Source organism: Numida meleagris, chromosome 25, assembly GCF_002078875.1.
Source record: "Numida meleagris isolate 19003 breed g44 Domestic line chromosome 25, NumMel1.0, whole genome shotgun sequence".
Lineage (NCBI taxonomy): Eukaryota > Metazoa > Chordata > Aves > Galliformes > Numididae > Numida > Numida meleagris.
Genome location: NC_034433.1, coordinates 206,405 through 229,170, shown reverse-complemented (window position 1 = coordinate 229,170; position 22,766 = coordinate 206,405). Strand labels below are relative to the sequence as shown.

The 22,766-nt window shown below is 50.9% G+C and overlaps 2 protein-coding genes across 18 annotated transcripts in view; one reads left to right on the top strand and one right to left on the bottom strand.

Moving 5' to 3' along the window:
• Positions 24-15,457, top strand: TBC1D22B (TBC1 domain family member 22B). 3 transcript variants are annotated; one of them, XM_021377012.1, is made up of 13 exons: positions 24-199; positions 4,331-4,387; positions 5,487-5,800; positions 6,363-6,542; positions 6,995-7,065; positions 7,485-7,613; positions 8,023-8,088; positions 8,944-9,058; positions 12,017-12,123; positions 12,540-12,615; positions 12,929-13,056; positions 13,286-13,392; positions 13,860-14,002. In XM_021377012.1, exons 1-13 carry the CDS (start codon positions 144-146, stop codon positions 13,867-13,869), a joined length of 1,416 nt encoding a protein of 471 aa, XP_021232687.1. In that variant the 5' UTR covers positions 24-143; the 3' UTR covers positions 13,870-14,002. The 3 variants fall into 3 exon arrangements, with proteins under 3 accessions (XP_021232687.1, XP_021232686.1, XP_021232688.1); XM_021377011.1 differs by having other exon boundaries at positions 28-199; positions 13,286-13,381; positions 13,860-15,457; XM_021377013.1 differs by having other exon boundaries at positions 61-199; positions 4,236-4,387; positions 13,286-13,381; positions 13,860-15,457.
• BRPF3 (bromodomain and PHD finger containing 3) overlaps positions 15,458-22,766 on the bottom strand; it is a 23,388-nt gene continuing 16,079 nt past the window's right edge. For 3 of the 15 annotated variants that reach the window (XM_021376986.1, XM_021376985.1, XM_021376984.1), the window contains exons 10-13: positions 22,437-22,534; positions 21,914-22,011; positions 20,380-20,534; positions 17,050-19,372 (exon numbers count right to left, since the gene is read on the bottom strand). In XM_021376986.1, coding sequence (XP_021232661.1) covers positions 19,189-19,372; positions 20,380-20,534; positions 21,914-22,011; positions 22,437-22,534 — 535 coding nt within the window. In that variant the 3' untranslated portion in view covers positions 17,050-19,188. Of the gene's footprint in view, positions 16,872-17,049; positions 19,373-19,448; positions 19,661-20,379; positions 20,535-21,654; positions 21,742-21,913; positions 22,012-22,436; positions 22,535-22,766 lie in introns of those variants that run through there. The other 12 variants (XR_002432802.1, XR_002432803.1, XR_002432796.1 and 9 more) reach the window with 12 other exon arrangements.

Sequence of the window (22,766 nt, the reverse complement as noted above, 5' to 3'; positions counted from 1 at the left end):
GGGCGGGCAGTGGTGAGGCGGTCTGGGTGTGGGGGGGCGCGCCGCCTTCTCCGCGCTCCGCCGCTGCGCCGCGGGGCCGGCCGGCTGGCCCGGTGGGCCCGCTGCCTGGCTGGCCGCCGGGCCCGGCCCTGCCTAGCTCCGCTATGGCGGCTGAGAGCGGGCGGCAGTTCTGGAAGCGGAGCGCCAAGCTGCCGGGCAGGTGAGCGGCCCCTGGTCCGGGCGGGTAACGACCCCCGGGGTCGGGGGGCTCGTGAGGGGGAGTTGGGCTCCGTGGGGATATGTCCCGCGCTGAGGGGCTGCCCCGGCTGTAGGGGCCGCGTGTGTGCCCCACGCGTGGCCTCAGCCCCGTGGGGTGTAGTAGAGGAGGAGGTTCGCCCCCTGTGGATCCTTTGGGGGTGCCCCGCTCCTGATTGAGGCCTCCGCGCCCCCGGGATCTGGGCGCTCCCCTCCTTGAGGGCTTCGTGGTGGTGGTGGAGGGGAAGGAGCGCGGCCCGGGGCTGTGCGGCCTCGGGGAGGAATTGCTGGGGGGGGAGGAAGATTCCTGAGTGGCCTCGGGAGTAGAGCACTCTTTGGGGGCCCCCGCAGTTCTGGTGCTCCCTTCCACCTTGTTTGCACACAGTGGTCTCATCTGGACCTTGTCCCTCCCTTCCTGGTGCACAGGCCCTTAGCTGGCTGCTGGGGCAATTAGATTTGGGATTACGTATGAAAAATTCCCTCCCAGCTCAGCCTGCAGCGCACTTGTGGGGCCCCGCTGTGGCTTTGGGACCCCTTCAAAGCCGGTGGAGGGAACCAACAAGTGGTCCCAACTCAGCAGACTCCCCATAGGCTCATCCGTTGTTGCTTAGTGGACACGATGCTGATGGGCTGACAGTTGGACTTGGTGGTCTCAGAGGTCTTTTCCAACCTTAATGATTCTGTGATGTCCCTTGGACTGGTGAGGTAGCCTAAATTTGTGGCAACTAAAGGGAAAGCACGGGGCACTGTATATCTCTCCTGTGGGAGGGCGGCTCTCTGCTGTCCCCAGGTTGCTCCATGTCCCTGTGGCCCCATCCCCAGATCTTGTTCTGTGCTGGGCTCTGCTGCCAGCATCTCTCTTCCACAGCTGATGACTTTAGAGCACAGCTTGGAAAGCTCAAACCAGGTGAACCGGTCTGGGAGGTAGCCAGTCCTGCACAGACAATGTGCTTTGACATAAAGAGCTTGGCAGAGTTCTCCCCTCCTAACAGACAAGTTTGCAAATACCTTGTCCTCTGGTGTGGAGGAAGCTTGTTACCAGTTCCACACACTCTGTGTGCCAATCCTTTCCAGGAATACTTACTGATAGATCCCGGGCCTTGATCCCAAAGGGCAGTGCAGAAAGGTGGAGGTGGGGCATACTACATCCACCAGGCATTAAGCTGTCCTTCATGTTCTTGGTCCGCGCTTAGCCAGATCTTCCCCTGCAGATTGTTGGCTCTCCCCCTCCTCTGTCCTGACAAGCTGCTGAAGGTTTGTGACAATTTGGAGACTGCACTAGCTTTGTTTTCTGTGATACTTTGTGAATGTGGTCACTTGATCTTACTGGCATTAGTTGGTGTTTTTTTCCCTGTAAACGTGGGGTCTTGTGGCAGAACTAGTAAATGGGGTGTCATGTCTCCAGTGCTGCCCTGTATCTTTTGCACTGGGAGTTCTCAACCTTGTAATTATTTTGGGGTGCGCTGGTGGGTTGGTCCAGTGCATTGTCCTGTGTGATGCATTGCCTATTTCCTGCCCTATAGAGAGGTGAGTAGTAAGGCATCAGTGTGTGTGCTGTTTAAATGCTCTTTTGAAAAAGGGAGAAGCAGAGTCTGCTGGGAATAAAACATTTTCAGTCTCTGCAGTTGCCCTGACACGCTGAAGATACTCTCTCTGCTGCAGTGCCCATAACCCAAGCCTTGCCACAGTCTGTCCGTGAGTGGTGTAACACAGGTGCCACAGCAGACTTCAGGCACAGATTGCTCCAGGCATTGGGTAGGAAGGTAATGGGAAATACCTTGCCCCACCGAGCTCTAAAGGAGGACAGGGGACTCGTGCTGTCAGTCTGGGAGCACAGCATCAGCACAGGTCTCAACTCCTGACTCAGTGGTATATGCCAACACATGGAGCCTGCATCGAGCATCCCATTTGTGCAGAATTCAGAGTTAAGCTTGGAGACAGCCAGTTCATCTAACTAATGCACTAGGGAGAGCCAGACAAGTGAATAAACGAAGTGTTTACTGTTTGCCACTTGCTGCCCTGCCTCCGTTTTCTGAGCTGTAGCAGTGGGATGTGCTGGTGCAGCTTTGTGAGGCACTTTAGGATGTGCTAAGAGCTGGTGACAGGCTGAGCTGGAGGAGCAAGATCAGGCGCTGAGTCTGCTGCAGGCTCTGTGGTGCAAAGTTGCCATCTGGCAGCTGTGGAGGTGTGTGCATGTCTCAGGTCACCTGTTGCACGTCTCAGAGCATTTGCTCTGCTTCCTCTCCAGCTTGTTTTATATATACATGTATATTTTTATATACAAACATATGCGGAATGGTGGTACTCAACTCTACCTGTCACCTTCAGCTGCCTGTGTGGGAGCTCCAGCTGACGTGCTGTGCAATAGATCAGTCCAGGACGCTTCGTTTGTGGGAGCCTGGGCTCTTCACAGAAGATCTGCCTGGGAGATGGAACTCTGCCGTTGTGTCAGCCGTTAGCAGCAATGGCATCATCCAGTTGCTTCAGAGCACCAGGAAGGGGTTTCTTCACCCACTGCTGGCTCCCACAGCCCCTCTTCTGTCCATTTTGCTGATGAGTGTCACACAGACCCATGTGTGGTTTTCCTCCCTTTGTGTGGGAATCAGATCATATACCCATTAATAGCATGTGGATTTTTCTGGGTGATGCCGGTCCCCCCGCGGGGAAGAGCAGCACTGTGACCGCTGTCAGGAGATGGTGTGAGCTTGGTGCTGAGCTTTGGAAAGGCTCTGCCGGCTCCTCTCCTGTGGGGAGCTGCCATGAGTCATTTGGAAACAGTTTTTTTCTTAACCCCAATAATCTTTTTGCTCTGCACACCCATGAGAGTGCCTCTATTTAATAGCTCTCCTGACTCCTTAATGCTAGTTACTCGACAGACTCTTTCCTGGCCCTGACTGGAGGTGTGTCAACACAGTGAGGCCTTTCAGTACTTCCAGCAGCCGCCCTTTGCAGCTGGAGCCCACCTTTCTGTGGCCTCTCTCTGTGTTGCAGATGTTCCCAGCCTCTGCCCTGGATCTCCATGCCTCTCCCTTCCAGCTGGTCCCGTTGCTGTCACATCCCTGACACCTGCTTGTCCCCTGCCGGCTCTCCAGCTGCACAAAGCTGTGATTTCCCTCCCTGCCACAGCCAGGCTCCATCTGCAGCTCCTGGAAAGCCAGCCAGCCCTAGTGACCCGAGGGAAGCCTGTCCCTTGTGTGCCAGCTCTGAATCTGCTCTTGTCTCTACCACAGGGTGCAGGGCTGTGTTGTGTACCAGGGATGCAGAGGGCTGGTTGTGTCCAGAGAACCAAGTGTGGGTTTTGGGGTGGTGTGGCTGTGAACAGTTTCCCAAATTGAAGTAGTAATTGAGGATCTCTGTCTCACTTCCATAGCCTGTAAAACCAGTGATGAGCGCTCATCTGTTAGCTCCTTTTCGAGGCAGTGCTCCCCGTGCAGTGCCAACAGCCCTCAGGCTCCCTGTACCCTGGAGCACTCGTCCAGCTCCAGCTCTGCAGGGGCCAAGCCGTGACTCGTTCCAGACCACATAGGAAGTGGTTGGTTAAGCTGGGATTTGGACCTGCATCGACTCCCATACTGGAGGCTGCTTTGCTGTAATGTTGGCTGCAAGCCTGGGTGCCAGAATGGGGATCAAACCCTCAGTGCTGAGGAGTCCCAGTGTCACTGGGAGTAGATAGAGTCCTTCGCTGTTCTGGAGGGCTCAGAGGCATGAATCCTCAAACCCGGACAACTTTTGGATGGAAAAGAGAACGAATGTCAGTGCTTGTGGTAGACGGCTGAGACATGTGGTTGCGGGGAGCAGTGGGGCAGCAAAGAGCAGATCTCTGCATCCTGTTTGAGGAGGCAAATCCCAGCTCAGGCTGGAAAGAGCCTAAGAGTTTAAACAAAGCTTCTGTTTGCTGCTGCAAAGAACAAATCTTCAGCTTATTGTGGCTCTTTGGGTCTAAGGCTTTGAAGGCAGAAGCTTACTGAAGCTGATTTTGGTCTGTATTTGGCTCCCAACAGCACGTGAGGAGTGTTACCCCAGTCCAGGCTGAGCCGACAATCCGTGGGTGCCCTGAGACATTTTGCACTGTCTCTTTCTTTTTCCCTCCCTGCAGCATTCAGCCCGTCTATGGAGCACAGCATCCTCCACTGGATCCCCGCCTTACGAAAAAGTAAGTGCAGTTTGTCTCCTGGAGATGTGGCCTGTGTGCTTTGCATTTTTGGTTTTTTTTTGGCTCAGTCTTGGTGGAGGTCTCCAGCATCCCCAGCACTGTGATATTCCACCTCCTCCTGGTTGGACTGGTCTGTGTTGCTGGGAATGTAGAAATTATGTAGCAGCTTCATTCACATTTCCTGAGCAAACTCGGGTGGTTTCTGGGGTTGCTGTCCTGGTGCCAGGGCAGCCTCAGTGTGCATCCCATCTGCTCTGTGCAGTTTGAGCTCTCTGGTGCAGCTGCAATTCAGGCACGTGCAAGAAGGGCTGCAGAGGAGCATGGTTCTGTCCTGGGCTCTGTGAAAGCTCGTGGGAAAGCATATCTGCTGCTGCCTTTATAGCCAGAAATCTGCGTTGGGCACATCAGAGGAGAAGGTGCATTCTTTAGCAGTGATGTCTGCACCCATTGGATAGGGAAGAGCTGAGGGAAGGGCGAGGTAAAGCAGCCTGGCAGCAGGGAGGGTCAGCAGCACAGCCACAGCGACCTTCCTGGCAGGAAGAGGCAGCACTGATCTGCACGGCCTCCTTATCCCTATCTCGTGCTGAGCAGTAGTGAACGTTCCTGTCTGTGACGCTTCAGCTGGTGGACTTTGACTCCCACAGCTTAAGGGTAAATGGAAAGTCTCCTCCTGAACCTGAGAAAAGAAACAGCTTGGTCTGCCTGCTGGGAGCGACTACAGCTGTGCCAGGAGCGTCCAGGAGCATAGGCTGGTTCTGGCATGCCTCTCCCCAGGTCACAAGACTTCTTTTTGCGTTCACCTGTTTTCTGTGGGGTGGGGGGAAGTAGAGCTGGAGGAACTGTATGTCTCTCAAGTTTGCCCTTCTGAGCCAAGGAGGCTGGCACCTCTCCAGCTGTTAGCTGCCACTGTGGCTTTCTGTGCCCTGAGATCACACTGGCTTGGGCAGCCTGGGGGAGCTTAACACATGCCGTAGGTTTGGGAGGTGGAACTAGGAAACTGGGGAAAGCCAGGGACCGGCTGTGTGGAGCTAGGACGCAGGGAAGGAAAGAATATGGATTATCTAACAGTGCTACTCTGACGTTTCTCTCTGGCTTCCAGCTTCATCAAGGACCGCTCCAAAGCCAGTGCACTGCCTATGAAAAGTAAGAAGGCCTCCAGCTTTCATGAGTTTGCCCGCAACACCAGTGATGCCTGGGACATTGGTGATGATGAAGATGAAGACTTCTCTTCCTCTTCTTCTTCTTTGCAAACTTTGAACTCTAAAGTGGCCAAGGCCACAGCAGTGCAGGTCCTGGAGAACCACAGCAAGCTGCGGGTGAAACCCGAGCGGGCCCAGCCTGCTCTCAGTGACATGCCTACCAACTGCAAGGTCAACAAGTCCAGCAGCGAGGCCCAGCTCTCCAGGATGTCTGGTAAGAGCTGTCTTCAGGATCAGCTTCCGCAGCTCAAGATCCTGGGTACAGGCATATTTGTCTTAGAGGATCCTGTTTTGTGGGCTCTGAGGAGTTGTGGAAGTCTGTTAAATTCTTGGTCAGCATGTGCTGCTCTTAATCAAGTTCAGGATGAGACCCTGTAGAGGTCTTTGCAGTTAGCTTGTTCACTTTTTGGACTGGAGCTGAGTGGGGCAGATCTGCACGTTGGTTCTTCTGGGGTTCCCTCAGCTTCCTTCTGCCTTGTCTTGTGTCTTTCCCATGTCCTCCCATATATCGTTGGGGAAGTCTGACCTGATGGCAGACAGATATCTTGATGTAGAAGGAAGGAAGGGAAAAGAAATGGGGGGAAGTGATGGAAAAGCAGCAACAGATCTCAGTGGACTGGCTTTTCTGAATGGGCCATCAATGCTCTGTATGCTGGGGCTGGGCAAGAGAGATGACATCTGCTGTGCCAAGCCTACGGCGGTAGTCAGTGGAGCACAGTGGGGTTGAAGAGCTGCTGTCCCCTTCCTAGCCTCACTGCAGTGTCTGCTCTGTGCAGAGGAGACCTGTGTGCGGACCCCCCTCCAGAAGCAGCAGTCCCTCCCTCTTCGGCCTGTCATTCCACTTGTTGCCCGAATCTCTGACCAGAATGCTTCGGGTGCTCCCCCCATGACAGTGAGGGAGAAAACCCGCCTAGAAAAATTTCGGCAGCTCCTTTCCAGCCACAGCACGGACCTGGGTGAGTGGCATAACGGGTGCATGTGGGTGGGGAGGCAGAGGGAAGTCTGCGGCCTCTGTGAAACATGGTTCAGAATCTACTCAGGGCTGGAAAAAATGACTTACTTGCATGTTGGCAGATGATAACCTCTTCCAGCAGCTGCCTGTTTCTGGTCACAAGTGATGGTTGTGGTCGCAGAGAGCTGTTTGGCTTCACATGAGAACTGAGCCCTGCTGAGAAGGGAGCAGTGGTCAGTGCCCTGGCAGCCAGTGCTCCTGTCCCGACGCTGAGCCAAGAGTCCCTGCTCCCCATCCACAGACCCACATCCCCAGTCACTGCTAATGCGGAGCCTTCCTGGAGGCTCAGTGTCTTCAGAGCCTGCAGGAGCAGACTGGGCTTTCCTCTCCTTTTAGGTGTAGTGGTGCCTGGACGTGCCTAGGATCTAATCCATTGCCACCACTGTCCGTTTGCAGATGAGCTGAGGAAATGCAGCTGGCCTGGCGTGCCCAGAGAGGTCCGGCCTGTGACGTGGCGTCTCCTCTCAGTGAGTACTTGGAGCTGGAATGCAGGAGGCTGGGGGGAATCTGGGGCACGCACTTGTATACCTTCATAGGAGCAAATCCATATCCAGTTTTGCTCATGTTGTATCTGTGCCCAGCCTACCAATGAGCTGTAGGATTTTTCTGGTCAGGGGTTGTGATTGCTACATCCCCTGAGAGCAACCCCAGACAGGTGCTGGGAATGTGGCTTGTTGTTTCAAGAAATTGAATCCTGTAAAGTTGGATTGTACCAGATCAGAAAAGGCATCAGGGTGTGGGAAAGCCAAAGCCCATGAATACTCTTCCTCTGCTCCAGATTCCCCGTATCTGGTGCATCCATGTGCACAGCTGCCAGGCAGGATTTCAGGGGTTGGTTTGTGGTGAGGGAATAGGAGCTGCCCTGACCTGGGGTTTCCTCCTGCAGGGTTATCTCCCTGCAAACACAGAGCGTCGGAAGCTAACCTTACAGCGCAAGCGGGAGGAGTACTTTGGCTTCATCCAGCAGTATTACGATTCCCGAAATGAGGAGCACCATCAGGACACTTACCGACAGGTACCTGGCACCTGCCCGGCTTTCTGGCCCCTTCCTACTGCATGCTCTTGAGTTGGGGTCATACTAGGACTTCTACCTGTTAGCTATTAGGAGTCTTCTCTTTGGGGGTGGAGCACTGTGCTTCTGTCTGTCGCCTTACAAGTACTGGATTAAACCTTCCCTAAATTGACCAAATAACTGGATTTCCCAGCCCACCTCTTGTCACCAGCTCAGCCTTGAGCAAAGGAAACTGAAGACAGAACTGCAGGTGACTTTCTCTACGCGGCTGCAATCTGTAGCACTCACAGTGCTTGTCAGCAAGTGCAGCTCTCACCTGAGGGACACTGCAGGGTGGATTCCCTTCTGTCACGTTGAGTTATTGTGTCCCTTAAAAGCATGTCTGATGTATGTGACCCACGCTCTCTTCCAGATCCACATTGACATTCCAAGGACCAACCCACTCATCCCCCTTTTCCAGCAGCCACTTGTCCAGGAGGTAAGGGGATAGAGTTAGACCAACAGTGCCACTAGACTGAGTTAACTCTGCAGACCAGATGTCCTGGATGACAGCTCCTGATGCCTTGTCCAGCTGATCAGCAAATACATGCTCATGCTGCCTGGTCTAGTCCTCAACTTGCTGAAACGCATCAGTCTTAGAGACTCGGGGCTATGAGGTCAACATTTTTTTCTGGCAAGAATTGGTAATAGTCCTGAAGCTTTTGTTCTGAAACAAATTCAATAAACTTGAATCAGGGCAGGGCATCAGTTGTGTTTTGCTACAAACATGCTTCTCTGCAAAGCAATATGTGAGAAAGTCATGTAGGGCTGTTGGAGAGGTGGCCAGGAGGTGTGAGCATCTGTTGTCTTTGAAAAAAGTCTCAGTGTGTGTGTGGTATGTCAGAGTATGATGTCCTGGGGCTGGGCTGGGAATAACACATCTGTAGGTTATGGAGGCTGCTCTGTTGGGAACTTTAATTATCTGTGATGTTTTGCTGGGAGTGCAGTGCTGACAGCTGATGGATAAAGAGCACAGGTAACAGCCTTAGCTGTCCACATGATGTTCAGCAAGATGTGCAGCTCTTGGAAAGTTGGCGTATGCATTTCTTCAAGCAGCAGCTTTGATGAGGAGTCTGGGTCGTCTTCTTCTGGGAAGAGTGGTCTGGCCTTTGTTGGGGATCTGTGGATCATGCAGGAGTCTCTTAGGACTGGTATCTTCTTATCTTAACCATATTGCTGCAGAAGAGCCTGTCAGTGCATGATCTTTGCTCCCCGAGCTTAGCAGTTATGCTTTTCTGCCTCTCCTTGGTGCACAGCTAATGCAGGTACCTGCTTTCCTTCAATTCTTCCCTAGATCTTTGAAAGAATCCTGTTTATATGGGCCATTCGACACCCAGCCAGTGGCTATGTACAGGGAATCAATGACCTGGTCACTCCATTCTTTGTTGTGTTCCTCTCTGAATACGTTGGTAAGTGACATTCACTGCCTCTTAACTGCAATGGTGTGAAGTGCTGGCATCACCTTGCTGGAGGGGATGTGTTTTCCTTCAGCTCCTGTGCCATGCTAGAGATGCATCTTGACCTCTTAGTGCATCTTTGCTGCCTGGCTGAATTGACTTCAGTTTCCTAACCTTGCTGAGCTCTGCGGAAGTTGAAGCGATAATGGTAGATTGGCATTTGAATGTACTTAGATTGGAGGAGGATGGGGTCTTCTAGGAGCTGAGGGAGTTCAGGCAAAGCCTCGTGTGACTTCTTACAGTCATGTACTATGTTGGATATCAGGTCTCTACTCTCTGTGCGTGGCTAGGACCTATCTGATTGGGGCTGTACATCTTGCCGTCTTTCAGGCTCCTTTCATCCTCTGAATGTGGCCTTCTGACTATCACTGAGAGTTGTGTCGGAGGAAAAGAACCTCTGCATGTGACCACTGAGTTGTATTTACCCAAGCAATACCACACATCCCCTTCTGTCTCCAGAATCTAGGAGTCAAAGCCAACCTTCAGGTCAGAAGCACGATGTGCTCATGTCTCCGTGACCACCTAAACCCCACAAAAGTGTCACTCACAGAAGCTCTGTCTCCTCCAAGCCCTTGGGCAACTGTGACACTGGTGGCAGTGTCCTGGCTGCCCGCAGCCTGCCTTGAGTGGCTGTCACTGTGCCACCAGCTCCCTTTCAGTTCATGCCAGAGCCATATGTTGAGTATCTTGCTCCTTTCTACAGGGCCTCTTCATGATGCCGCTGAACAGATGTTTGAGCTGAGCCATGCCCTCCAGAGACTATGTTTAGTTTTTTTTTTTCCCCCCAAAGCTTCTTGCAGCATGCCCAGGGTCTCCTGGCAGTTTTTCTTTGCTGGCAGAGTTGCTGCTCTTGTCCCTGTGCCAGTGCAAGCAGCAGGCTGTTCCCCGTCACCTAGGCTTACCACCACCTCCCTTTCTTCGTCACACTTCTTGTGCTGAACTCACCATTCCTGGAGCTGTACAAGGAGCTCTTCTGCATGAGGTGACAGCTGTGTGGCTGAGCCACCAGTACCGGCTGTACGCACATGGCCTCGTCCTCCTCCTTAACCTTGCCCATATTCCTGCTAGGGGGAAGTGATCGAGGAAAGGAGACGGATATCTATTAAACAGAGGTTTTGCCTGCCTTTCTAATTACCTGGAATACTTGAGGATGGCTGTGGAGGAGCCAGCGGATGAGTAACCGGTAATTTTGGATGATGACCTACAGCTGGAAAACAGCTTTGCAACTCTTTCTACTGTATGAGATTGCTAGATTACCACAAGCTTAAGCCCGTGCCCTTCCTACAGCCCCATGCATCGGAGGCAAGGGGCAGAGGTGGGAGCAGCACTGGACTCACTGCTCTATCCCATCCAGGCCTCCTGCAGCCAGGATCTATTGGCATTGGTTTTCATGGTGCTGCTGACCTGTGACCACATCTGAGCCAACAGAGTGGCCAGGCTCCAGCCCTGACCCCAGCCTCTCCATCTCAGTGCCTTTCCAAGCAAGATCAAAGACTTCTGTTCAGATTCCTGAGCCACTGGGTTTGGAGATGGGCCAGTTCAGCCCTGGCATCTGTTGATTCAATTTAGTGGTGACAGCTCCCACAGAGGCCTCTGCCAGCAGCGCAGCTGATGCTCTCCTGTGAGCAGTGTGGAAAAGGCAGCAGGGATGGAGCTGCTATGTCGGCTGAGCCAGGAAGGCTGAACCTGTCTCCTGACCCAGAGCTGTTCCCTAACTCCTGCCTTCCTCTGTCTGCCCACACACGCTGCCCTGTGCAGTATTCAGGTTGAGGTGAGGCTGGCCTGGAGGAAGGCATCTCTGCTCCAAATGCAGCCAGCGTTGCCACCATGCCGCCCTCAAGGGACTCCTTGCCCTCTCCTGGGGGATTGTGAACCCATTTGCACTTAGTGAGCACCCTTTTGGGACAGAGCTATTGTTAGCCCTTGTGCTTAGACCCCAGTGCAATGGATTTCAAAAACAAGCTTCCACAAATCTCTGCTGCCCTCACAGCAAGGCTTTTTCATGTACAGGGTTGCTTTGGTTTGATGGAGCTCTCCTGTCAGCCCAGTAGGAGGAGGTGTTCTGCAAAGCTGAGCAGTCCTTCTGATAAATGGCACTGCTGTCAGGCTCCGTGCTGGAATTTACTTGGAAACTTCTGCTGTCTAAGGAGATGTTTGAGCACTTTAGGGTCCTTGCAGCTGTGCCAGAGTGTCCTGCTCTCCTGTGAAGGTTTCGGAGGCTTTGGCAAGTTCTTCCTGAGAGCCTCTTCTTCCTTGGAGTTGGCAGCTGCTTTTTGAGTTTCTTCATGTCCTGCTGCCTCACCCATTCTCATCCAGCATGTTGCAGGGGGCTGAAAGCTGACCCCTGAGGTGGTCAGGTTCCTTGGGGAAGGTGAGCACGACTGCTTATCTATCTCTGTTGTGCTTCAGTACTGGGCTGACAAATCCTCTTCACCAGGGTTGGAGGAGCAGTAGCTCAGCACCCTCAGTCAGCTCTGGGCCCAGGGCATCCTTTGCTTCCCTGGTTTCTGTCAGCAGTGCTGGATTTGCTCCTCCTCGTTGTCCCCGTTATGCTGGCGGAGCTGCCCTCACCCACAGAGGGATGTGCCCTAGCAGCAAAGGTCACTCATGTCAGGGCCTTCATGCATACACTGCTCTGGCCCCAGAGGGGTGACACAGACAGCAGGGACCCTCTCCTGCTCCCCTGATGTGCTGGGCTGGGCTCAGATCATTGTTGCTGAGTATTTTGGGTGCTGGTGCTCACCTGGCCTGGAGAAGCAGGTCGGTGCACAGGTGTTCTGCTCTGTACTGGGAAAGCTACTCATTTCAGCTGTGCTAGCAGCTGCATGCAAGAAGCCTTAAAGCCTTTTGGTGTTCCTGTGAGCCACCTGGTGCCCTCCATCCCCCTTATTCTCCCTGTCTGTTTTGCAGAAGAGGACGTGGAGAACTTTGATGTGACGAACTTGTCACAGGATGTTTTACGGAGCATTGAAGCTGATAGTTTCTGGTGCATGAGCAAGCTGCTGGATGGGATACAGGTGAGCTGCTGGGGCTGCAGAGATCTTTCCCCTTGCTTGACGCAGCAGCACCATTATCTTCTCTCTGTATCTGGAGGAGAGCTCTGTATCCCCTGGCACTAGTGAGCATCTAGCTAGACCTGCAGCACTTCTAGCATTTAAAATTGGAGTTGTGCCTATGTTTGTTTTCTGACAGTATGTCCCAGCATTAATGGAGATTTCTGCTTCTTTGGGCATGATCTGGGGGCAAAATCCTGGGGAAAAAAAGAGCTGCAGTTGTGCAGCCAGCACTGTGCCTACTACTAGGGGCTTTACAGCCGGCAGCTGATTCTGGCACTCAAGAGCCATATCTCCTTGACTGGTGCAGAGCTGAGGATCTGGTTTTGGTCATTTCCAGTTTGCAGCTGCTGCTTCTGACTGATGGCCTTTCCCTGCAGGATAACTACACCTTTGCACAGCCAGGGATCCAGAAGAAAGTCAAAGCTCTGGAGGAGCTTGTGAGCCGGATTGATGGTAGGTGACAAGGGAATTTGAGTAGGGGGGGGACTTCTATCACAGCAGTGAGAGGCTTCCTTTGCAAGTCGCAAGGACCCTCCGTGCAAGGGGTAGATGCTTGCCTACAGTGCATAAGGGCAGAGCATGGTTGGCCAAAGAGCTCCAGGGGATGGGATTTTGTTGGCAAGGTAGCATGAGGTGAGTGGTGGAGGTGTTTGGGAGACCTCCTCAGCCTTGAAGTACATGGAAGCCTGTTTGATTTGGGCAGTGCCTTGTGCAGGAGTTCAGGAGCGGTGACCCCCAGGTGTGTAAGTGAATTGTGCTGTTTCAGAGCAGGTACATAATCACTTTAGGAAGTACGAAGTCGAATACCTGCAGTTTGCCTTTCGTTGGATGAACAATCTGCTCATGAGGGAGCTGCCTCTTCGCTGCACAATCCGCCTCTGGGACACCTACCAGGTACGTGGACTCTTGCTGCCATCCCTCCTTGGCTGCTCACTGTAGGGCCAACTCCCCACACAGGGTGGGGAGAGATTCTTCTGCGGCACCATGCAGCTGGGGAGATGAGAGGAACGAAGTGTGGCCTCTGGGGTGTTTATAGACAGCTGAAGGTGACATGTGGATGTGTCTGGGGGAGCTGTGCTCCAGCAGAGCTATAGGAGCTGACCCAGAGTTTTGTTGCCTACAGTCAGAGCCAGAGGGGTTCTCGCATTTCCACCTCTATGTCTGTGCCGCCTTCTTGATCAAGTGGCGGAAGGAGATCCTAGATGAGGAAGACTTCCAAGTAAGTCCCCGGTGTGTAGGGCTAATTCTTCTGGGGAGAAGGGGAGGGAATTGCCCTGGGTGGGAACCCAGCAATGGATACGCTCAGCTGTCATCTCAAAACTGGCTCTAAGGTCATCCGGTCTCAGGATTTTTGCTCAGAAGTAGCCCCGCAGCCTTTGTGCTCAGCGCAGAGAACTGAACAGTTGGACAAATACCAGCTCTGCCCTGGGGTTGAGCTTCGGTGGCTGCCTTTTGCTGGCTGGCTGTAACACTGGATGGTAGCACCCTTTCTTGCAAGAGATTTGAGGGCATCTGAGGTGCTTCAGTCATTCAAAGCTGGACACAAACACATCTTGCAGCTCTCCTGAGCCTTTCAGACCTGCCAGTGTGATGAGCCAGAGCTCCTAAATGCTGCTACCTCATACCATCCCGGGGCTTGCTCTGGGACTGTATTTTGCCATCAGCTGTCCCAGAGTAAGCATCTTCTCCTCTTCCAGGGCCTTCTAATGTTGTTACAAAACCTGCCGACAATACACTGGGGCAATGAAGAAATCGGACTCCTGCTTGCTGAAGCCTACAGACTCAAGTACATGTTTGCAGATGCCCCCAATCATTACCGCCGATAGGTGCCAGGACTCAACTCCCTCCTCTGCCCCCCTCCTCCTCCTGGCCCGATCTGATCACTGTGGCATTTTGTCGTCCAAGTCCTCGGACACTCCGGCCAGGAGCAGCTCTTTGCTGTACAAAGCTCACAGTGACTTGTCTTAACTCTTCTGCGTGCCTGTCTGCCACTCCACACGCCTGGATGTGCCACTCCAAACACCGTCAGTATTTCATGCTGTGCTGGTGGCCTGAGCGAGGGAGAGAGGCTTGAAGGGGCAGGGGACAGCTTTACAGATAACTGAGCTCTCCCACCCTTGCCCTGGGCTTGTCCAGCTGCTGGTTGCCTTGGCTATGCTGCGACGTGTTTGCCCACTGCTGCACACGTACACACATGCTCGCCGCCTCACACGTGTGCGCTGCCCCATCTGCTCCCTTCTCTCTTCAGCTGCAGTTTGATCCAGCTCCCAGACAAAAATGCCTTATCAGTGACTGCCTGGCTGGAGACCTTCCCTGGGGCTGCAGAGTGAGAAGTTTCTCAGGGCCCAGCTTCACTCCTCAAGCCTTGTGGGTTCATGAGGGAGCTGCTTGCACCTGCCCTTTTCTCTCCCTCCTCTTCGCCTTCCTCCAGGTGTGAGGCAGCGTGGTGGGCACAGTGGGGGGCCCCAGCCCACCCATGTGGTCTGCATGATGCACACTGCTGTGATGAGACGCTCTGATGTGCCATCGGCGCAGCCCCTCGCAGCACGAGGGCAGCAGGGGGACCTCTGAAAGCCCTGTGCAAAACCCCTGCTCCTCCGAGGCGTTCTGTGTATATTGTGTTCTTGTGTATATGGTTCAAAGATGTACAATATACGTCCTCTGTTTGTAGCAGATATGATTTTATATTTATAATGTGCGTCCCTTGTTCTCCCCCCCTCTCCACGCCTGTACAGTGGCATAGGGCTTTGGACCCCTCTAGAGGCAGGGGAAGTTGGATCTGCAGGTATTTCTGCCCGACATGCGTTTGGAGTGTTGAGTTTGTCAGGAGGGTGCATGTCAAAAACGTGTACCTCAAAGCTTCCCGCGCAAAGAGGAGTTCAGGAGCTGGAAGAGGATGGGAGCTAAGAGGAGTCGAGGAGATACAGGGTATGGGGCTTGTGGTGCCCAAGGCTGGTGCTGCAGGGCACCATGGTGCCAGTGCCACCAGGGGGCTCTCGGGCACCAGTGGTCCCCAGTGCAGTGCTAGTTGCCCCCACTGCTCCCTGCAGTGTGGACATGTCCTCCAGCAGTCAGCACAGCCAGAAACCACTGTAGGTTCTTAAATGAAATCAATTGTGAATGTTTTTACTGGGCTGGTTTCCTGCCATCTCTCTCCTGCTGAGGGCTGGGTGTGGGGAGGTGGATGCAGACTCCTGGGTTTCCCAGGACAGGACATGGAGCTGCCCCATGGGAAGAGGCTGAGCATGTGAAAGACAGAGCCTTGTTGCCAATAAAACTCCAGTGTCTCAAGAAATGGCTTTCCTAATCCAGAGTGTATTTTTTAATCTTGGGCATTTAGACTTTCCCTTCATTTCTGTGTAGGCCTTGTGTTGTTTTCTCTGAGCCAGACCTGGTGTTTGGTGTTTAACATGACTCATTAAAAAACAAAAACAGGAAAAAATATATATATATATATCAACAGAAGCCTGCGCTGAGTCTGGGACTGTGTGGTCTGGCATGTGTTTGTGTTGGGGCAGGGCCACGGCTCCTTGCATTGCCCCAAGGGTCTTCAGGCAAATCATGTTCTTCTGTTGTGCCTTATTTTCCCAATCCACAAAACCTTTTTGTACCATGCAAAGGGAAAGCATTAATTATCAGAGAATTGAAGTTGCACCATGAGCTAATCCCTCCACTCCCCCCCCAAAAAAATAGAACAAAAACTCACTTCACCTGCCCCCTCGAGGTCTCCACTCTGTTGTGATTTTAATCCTTTCCTGTGGCTCCTCCCTCTCATTTCCCACATTTCTGGCTCACAGGGAAAAGCTGGGGGCAACTGCTGGGGCCAGCTGCTGCTGGTGCCAGGCACAGGAGATGCCATTGTCATGGAAACCTTTTATCCACAGAGTAATTCAGTAAGTCATAACTTCATTTGTTTGAGGAGGAAAAGGAAGTGGAGGGAAGGTGTTTTATTAATATGTAATAATCCAACCCCCCAAAAATGCAGCAGGGAATTGGAGAGGCAGGCTCTGATGTAGGGCTGCAGACACAGCTTTTCAGACCTTCCACTGGGGGAAGCTGCAAAGGAGCTACAGGGAGCTTAGTGCTGCTGGTTCCTAGATCCTCATTGTCCCCATCTTCTTGCAACAGGTGGAAAACATTAACAAAGACTTAGTAACTCACCTTTTAATGCATTCGAATGTCTTCACATACACCTGCAGCTCTCCCTGAGTCAGGCAGCTGTGCACCTCAAAGCCCTCCTGGATACAGGAACTGTCCCTTGTCCATTCTGCTGTGTCAAGTCACACCTGCAGGGGGAAAGGGAGAGGGGTAGGAAACTGCACAGGGAGAAAAATGCTCTTTAGGGAAGAGGGATGCTCAAAGAGCCACACTAGAGCACCCAGCTCCTGTATCCATCTGGTGGCAACTCTGTCCAGAGCCTGGTGCTGCAGGAGCCCCTGGGCCCACGAGCAGTGCCTGGGGATGGGATTTGCAGCCCACGTTCCTGCTTCCCATCCCTCTGGGGCCTTGCAGCCGCCCCAGGCCGAGGGCTGCCAGATGGGTCCCCTCCTGCAGCAGGGAACAAACTCACCCACAGTTGATGCTGGAGGCAATGCAAGGCTGCGTCCCTCTGAGTCCTCCATCCCTTTCTTCCTTTTCACAGCTGCTTCATGCCTGCATGGGCCCATCCATGTCAGCTGCAGTGCAGCAGGTGAGCTGCCCTCCCTCTGCTAAACAAGGAAGAAAAGAATGGGTGGGAACAAGCACTGACTGAGCAGGAACCAGGGAGAGCCCTGCTCTGCCTCCAGCTCCCCTTCAGCAGGGACACGGCCCTGAGCAGAGCCTTCGCACACGCACAGCACCTGCTGACATCGCTGCACACCCAAGAAGCACAACACCAGCAAGAACTCGTTGATTTTTTTTTTATATACTTTAGAACATTTATTTCTCAGAGAGAAAATATAGTCTCAGACAGTCAGATTATAGTAGGTAAAATTAGCATTTTCTTTCTTTACAAGCATAGATTTTCTTATTACCTCTCTTATACCATCTGATATAAACAATTCTAGAAAGCAAATAAACTCACTTTCTACAATAAATAGAGCTATCTGTGCTTTACAGCAGAGTGACGGTCACGTCTCGGTCCCATAGCAAACAGCAGGATATCAGCCAATTCCCATTCTAAAATGTCATTAAAAAAAACAAAAACCAACAAAAGAAAGAATATCCCAAATTCTTAAAACATATACACAGGTCACAAGTCCACAGCTGAGCTACCACCCGGAAAAGTGTATGTTCCTTTAAATAAATTACACCGTGTGCATATAAAAGACCCAGCAACACAACTGAGGACTTCAAGAATGGTGACAGTAGGTCTAAATAATTTAGAACAATATTTTACAACTATATACACAACATCCTTCCCTAGCCACACTCCGTAGGCATTATATTACTATTTTTACAAAATTCTATGCCCCATCTCTGTACGTTAAAGGAATCTTCCTTAAAGTGTGGTTCTGTGTCCCAATGTATAAGAAGTGGTATTTCTAAAAAAGTAGACCACGTAGAAATGGCAGTGATTACTCCCCACTATTCGTTATTATTATTATTTTGACCCCACATTCTCTTCAGTATGAAAAAGTTAAAATAATAAAAAAATACTGAGTTAAAAAGCTAAATGGTGATATTCAATCTACAATCTTGCTCTGCACCTTTGGTTCTTAAAATGGGAAAGCAAAAAAAAAAAAAAAGGGGCACACAACAGAAGAGATCAGAGAAATCGTAAGTCCTTGGCTAATAGAAAAGGTTTTATCATCTGTGTCCAAACATCGGCTGCCCCTGTTTTTGCAGCACAAACCCAGAAAGTAAAGAGGTGCTGGCAGCAGAGACAGGCTGGTTTGTTTCTTAATGGATGACAATGCCAGAGACCCACACACCAGGAAGGGATACAAGTGCATGAGAGAAGGCAAGAAGGCAGAACGGTCATGTGCTCTACTTACTGCTTGGTTTCAACCCAAACCAAGCCAGAGGAGAACTTGAAAGAGACAGAAAAGGAAGAAAGGAAGAGGAGCCTGACACCAAATGTGCATCCAGCAACACAAGCGATGCGTCTCCCTCCAACCCTGATCAACCTCAGTGCCTGCAGAGCTGCTCCAGCACATCAGACACCTCCAAAATTAGCTTTGCTTCTTCAGAAAAGGAAGTTATCTTTGCTTAGACTCAAGGCTGTACTAAACCATGATACGAAATGCTACTGGAACAAGCACAGTCACGGAAATCAGTATTTAAATGTGAAACTACCAAATAAATCTCTAGGACATAAATGCACACCAAAATAACAGGTAATTTGTTTTTCATATTTAAAGCTCTGTGCATCTGCGTGCGTGTGTGTGCAGCAGAGGGGAAGTTACCAAAATATCTCAATCATTTCTAAACGCAATGCAAGAAATCTAATGTGAAAACACTACGTATTTAGGCAGGAAAATCATGATACTACCTCCCAGATACAATTATTATTATTATTATTATTTTTAAACATGATGGGACAATCAATGTCATTTTAAAAAAAAAAAAGCCAGCGATGGTCAGGGTAAATTTGGCACAAGAAAGTCCATCTGGGATTTCTGTACAGGATCCTGGTTTGCTTACAGGGCTGACGTGTTTGGGGAATGACTCAGGGCTGGCTGACGCCCAAACACCTGGCAGAGCACGGGGGGAGGCAGCGGTGAGAGAGGGTGCATGAGGTCCAAACATCCAAGTGTTGAGCTCTGCTGCATCAGCCCACCATGCCTTCTGTCACCCAGCAGCTTTTCCTAACACCTTACTCTTGGCCCTGCAGACTATACATTTCATCTCCTGACAGCTCTTCAGCAAGACACATTCAGAAAGAAGCTGGACAGGCTTTTTGGCACATAGCAGGGTACTCTGAGGAGTACTGCCAGCTGCTGGGATCACAGCGCGCACCTTGGCCGCTTGGTGCCAGGGACAGTTCCCTCTGCTGACACAGAGAGCAAGGTCTGGAGAAGGAGGACCAGCCACCCCGACCCGTTACAGATAATTAGACGGAACAAAGGGATGATCTCCCCGCACACGGCTCATGTGAATCATGGCTCGGTCATATGCCACCTGCACAGACTTGCGGATGCTGGTTTTTCGTCCTTCCATCATCTTTAGCTTGTCCACGGTGTCATCCATGCCGAGGGGGTACACTTTGTCACGCGGAAGCCACTGCCTGCAGCAGAAAGGAGAGCATAAAACCCCATCACCAAGGACATCAGGACAGGGATGGGGGAAAGAAGAGCAAATACCTGCAGGCCTCTTGTCCTTGCAACGTTATGGCTGAGCTCCCTGCAGGAGGCTGGCTGCTGTGGTGTGCCTGGCTCTACTACATGCTGCACAGCTGCAACAGGCCAAGGGAGCATCCCAAGAGTTGCCAAGGCATTTGCTGGTTCAGTAATCCAGTGGGCTCAGCATATAGCTGCCTGCTTCATTGTGGGGACTCACCTCTTCCAACACAATGCTCCAATTACACAAGCAGATATTGAAGCCTTATTACCCACTTTTAAAGCACTTCACTGGTCTATGTATATCTGGCTGGGTTATTGTTACCCCATGAGCCTCTTCACCCGCTGATATTAAAATCAGCGGATTCAGTTTGCCTGAGAACAGTATAAAGTTTTGAGACATTTAACTTGCTGCATTCTAAGTGCTTACACCTGCATTTTCCCATCTTAAAACAAATAGCTTGATTTGAAAACTGCAGGTACTCATCACCTCTGAAAAAATAAAAATCAGGCTGCTACCTTAGGTCTAGATATGGAATAAATCCAGCGTTTTCAAAATGTTACCCTAGAGATTTTTGGTAAATCATTTGTGCAGCAGCACAGCCAGTTGGGTAAGTCAAATGCTCCTTCTAATTTGCTGTATGTAGATTTTGACTAAATTGGCTCTTCATGTACCTCAGTACTTTTGTGGTGATGCGATCTCTAGATGAAGGATGTTGTGCTGTTCACCATGGAAATGGAGCAGTCAGATGTCGTATTCTTGGGACTGGGAAAAGCAGGTCATCTTCCTCATTTAGACTTTTCCTGACTGCTGCATTTTTAAATTCTCCAATTTCCATGTAACATTACCGTAACAATAATTCCTGTATGTTCCTCTATACCAAAAGGGTAAATTAAAACATTTCTCTCTGCCACAGCACTCACCAGAGGCCCCAGCCTGTCTGCATCCACTCACCAGGTTCTCTTGTTGTCAAAGAAAAGGACAAGGAAGAGCTTCTCGCCTGCTTCTGTCTGCCTCTGCTCCCCCAGCTTCAACACATCCATGGGTGGGACTGGGATGGGGACTCCATTGTGGAGCAACCCCTCACGCGGCATCTTGGGATCAATTATCTAATGGCACAGGGAAAGGTACTGCTGAAAATGCATTCTTTTTTCTGCTCTTTCAGTTTATCCAAGCTACACTATTAAAATCTACTTAGAATGTGTAAGCAAAATTGCTTGCTCTGCCTCAGCATCTCTTTGTAAAGAATTTTCCTATCTTCAAGGCTCCCCCTGTGGAAGGGAAACCAGTTAGTCCAAAAATGAAACATCTGAACTTAAAAAAAAAAAAGGGAAAGGAAGTAAGCATGTGGTTCTGTGTGGATGTAGGTGCATATATGCTAATTGGTGATTTGGTACAAACTCAGCATTGTTGTGTTCAGCAAAGGATTTCCCTCCCTCTCTCCAAACTTGCACAATAAATTTAACACCATTGCTGCACTCAGCAGGCATAATGTTATTTCACAACTGACTCATTCTGGTGCAATTATATTCACTTCGGTGGCATTGCTCAGATTTATACTGTTACAAGATCTGAATCAGGCCTGATATTTTAAGAGACTTGATAAGCAATGCCAGCTTTATCAGACTAGGGGATCACACACTGTAGTCATTTTGGAGAGAAACAACAACAGATGCATCATCAGTTGTCCCCACAGAAAGCAGAAATGTCAATGTCCAACATTTGTGCTATATGATGACATAAGAATGAAACATCAAGAGGTGGATACAATACTAGGTCTTCCCTTGGCTCCTAAGGGCTTGACAAAGCAGCTAAGCTTTGAAACTGGCCACCTGTACGAATTTATTAAGGCGCTCTACCAGATTGCTGTAAAAATGCCACATTTTTGGGCAACCTCACCATGCTAAAGCACAATTTAACTTTGGCTGTAGCCAGATGAAGATCTGAAAATGCTTTGGCTGGTCAATACAGCAAGTAGATCTGTAGCTGTTCTCTCCTCTGGGTTCCTACCTAGGATAAGAGCACAGACAAGGGTCGCTCTTCTAGCAGAACCTGTCCTTTCTGACAGCATCAGAACTGCATGCAGCCATGGCAAGGCACACATGCTGTGTCAGCCCATGCATGGTTTCATAGCTCTCACTACAAAAGAAAGTGTATGGGCAGTGAGACACCTGCCTTCACAAAACCTAAGTCTTCTCATTCCAACAGTACTGATTACTTTCCCCATACCTGCAGAATGAACAGGAGAGGAGAGGAAAGACCTCCTCCTATCCCTGGCACCAAGAGATCAATGTTTTATGAATCCTCTCCAATGCTCTGAAACAATGAGCACAGGAAAAATTAATGGTGCAAAGGGAAGAAAAAACAACCACATAACGCATGATTTTGGGACGTTTTCCTTTTATGTCAGGCTACACTGCACACTAGCAATGTGTTCTCGGCTGCCTGTACTGCTGCTACAGACAGCAAGAGAGCAGAAGGTACTTACCAAGGCAGGGTAGGAGGGATAACCACGGCACTTGGCCCACACAAGCTCCAAGGGCTCCAGCTCAGCCTGACTCTCAAAGGACATCAGGAGAGTTCTGCCTAAGAGATAGAAGGACACAAGGCTTAGGAGGCCTGAAGTACCAGCACGGGGTGGGTGGGGGGTGCTATAGTAACACAAGAAACCACATTGTCATCTAACTCAGTCATGATGGCCTGCGCTGTCTTGGTAGCAATTGGTTAAAATAGCTGAAACACTAACATACTTAAAGCGTTCTGGCAGTACTTCTGTTTAAGTATCTTTTGGCCTATAAAATATTTATGCAATAGCCTAAATTCGTCAAAAGCAGGGTGTTACACACACAGGTCAGCATCCTGACTGCACAACCTGGGTAGCTCCTGCAGGACTGGTTTCCAACATGCACTGAGACCTACTTTCCCTGATTTGGGTAGGGTGTCAGCCCTGCTGCACTGTGCGACACGACTGAGGCATTCCCCAAAGCAGAGCTCCTGTGAGCCGTTCTCACCTGAGCTGCTGTAATTGGAGTCTCCATTCACACCTTCCAAGAAGGGCACCCGAGAAAGAGCTGGCTTCCCTCGACTTCGCTTAGGAGGCATCAAACCACTGTTAGAATAGGAAAAAAACAGGTTACCCTTGAAAACACAGCCAAGTAGATTGATTCTCCAGCTCTGTTTATCATATTGGAAATTTACCGCACTAGTGCATCCCTGATGTGAAAAGGAATACCTGAACACAGTGTCTCTCCTGGTGCAAGTACATTGGGCATCGTATCAGCTTTTCCATGAGCAGTGAAGGTGGCCAACAAAAGCCTTGCTGTTAGCACAAAGGAGGAACC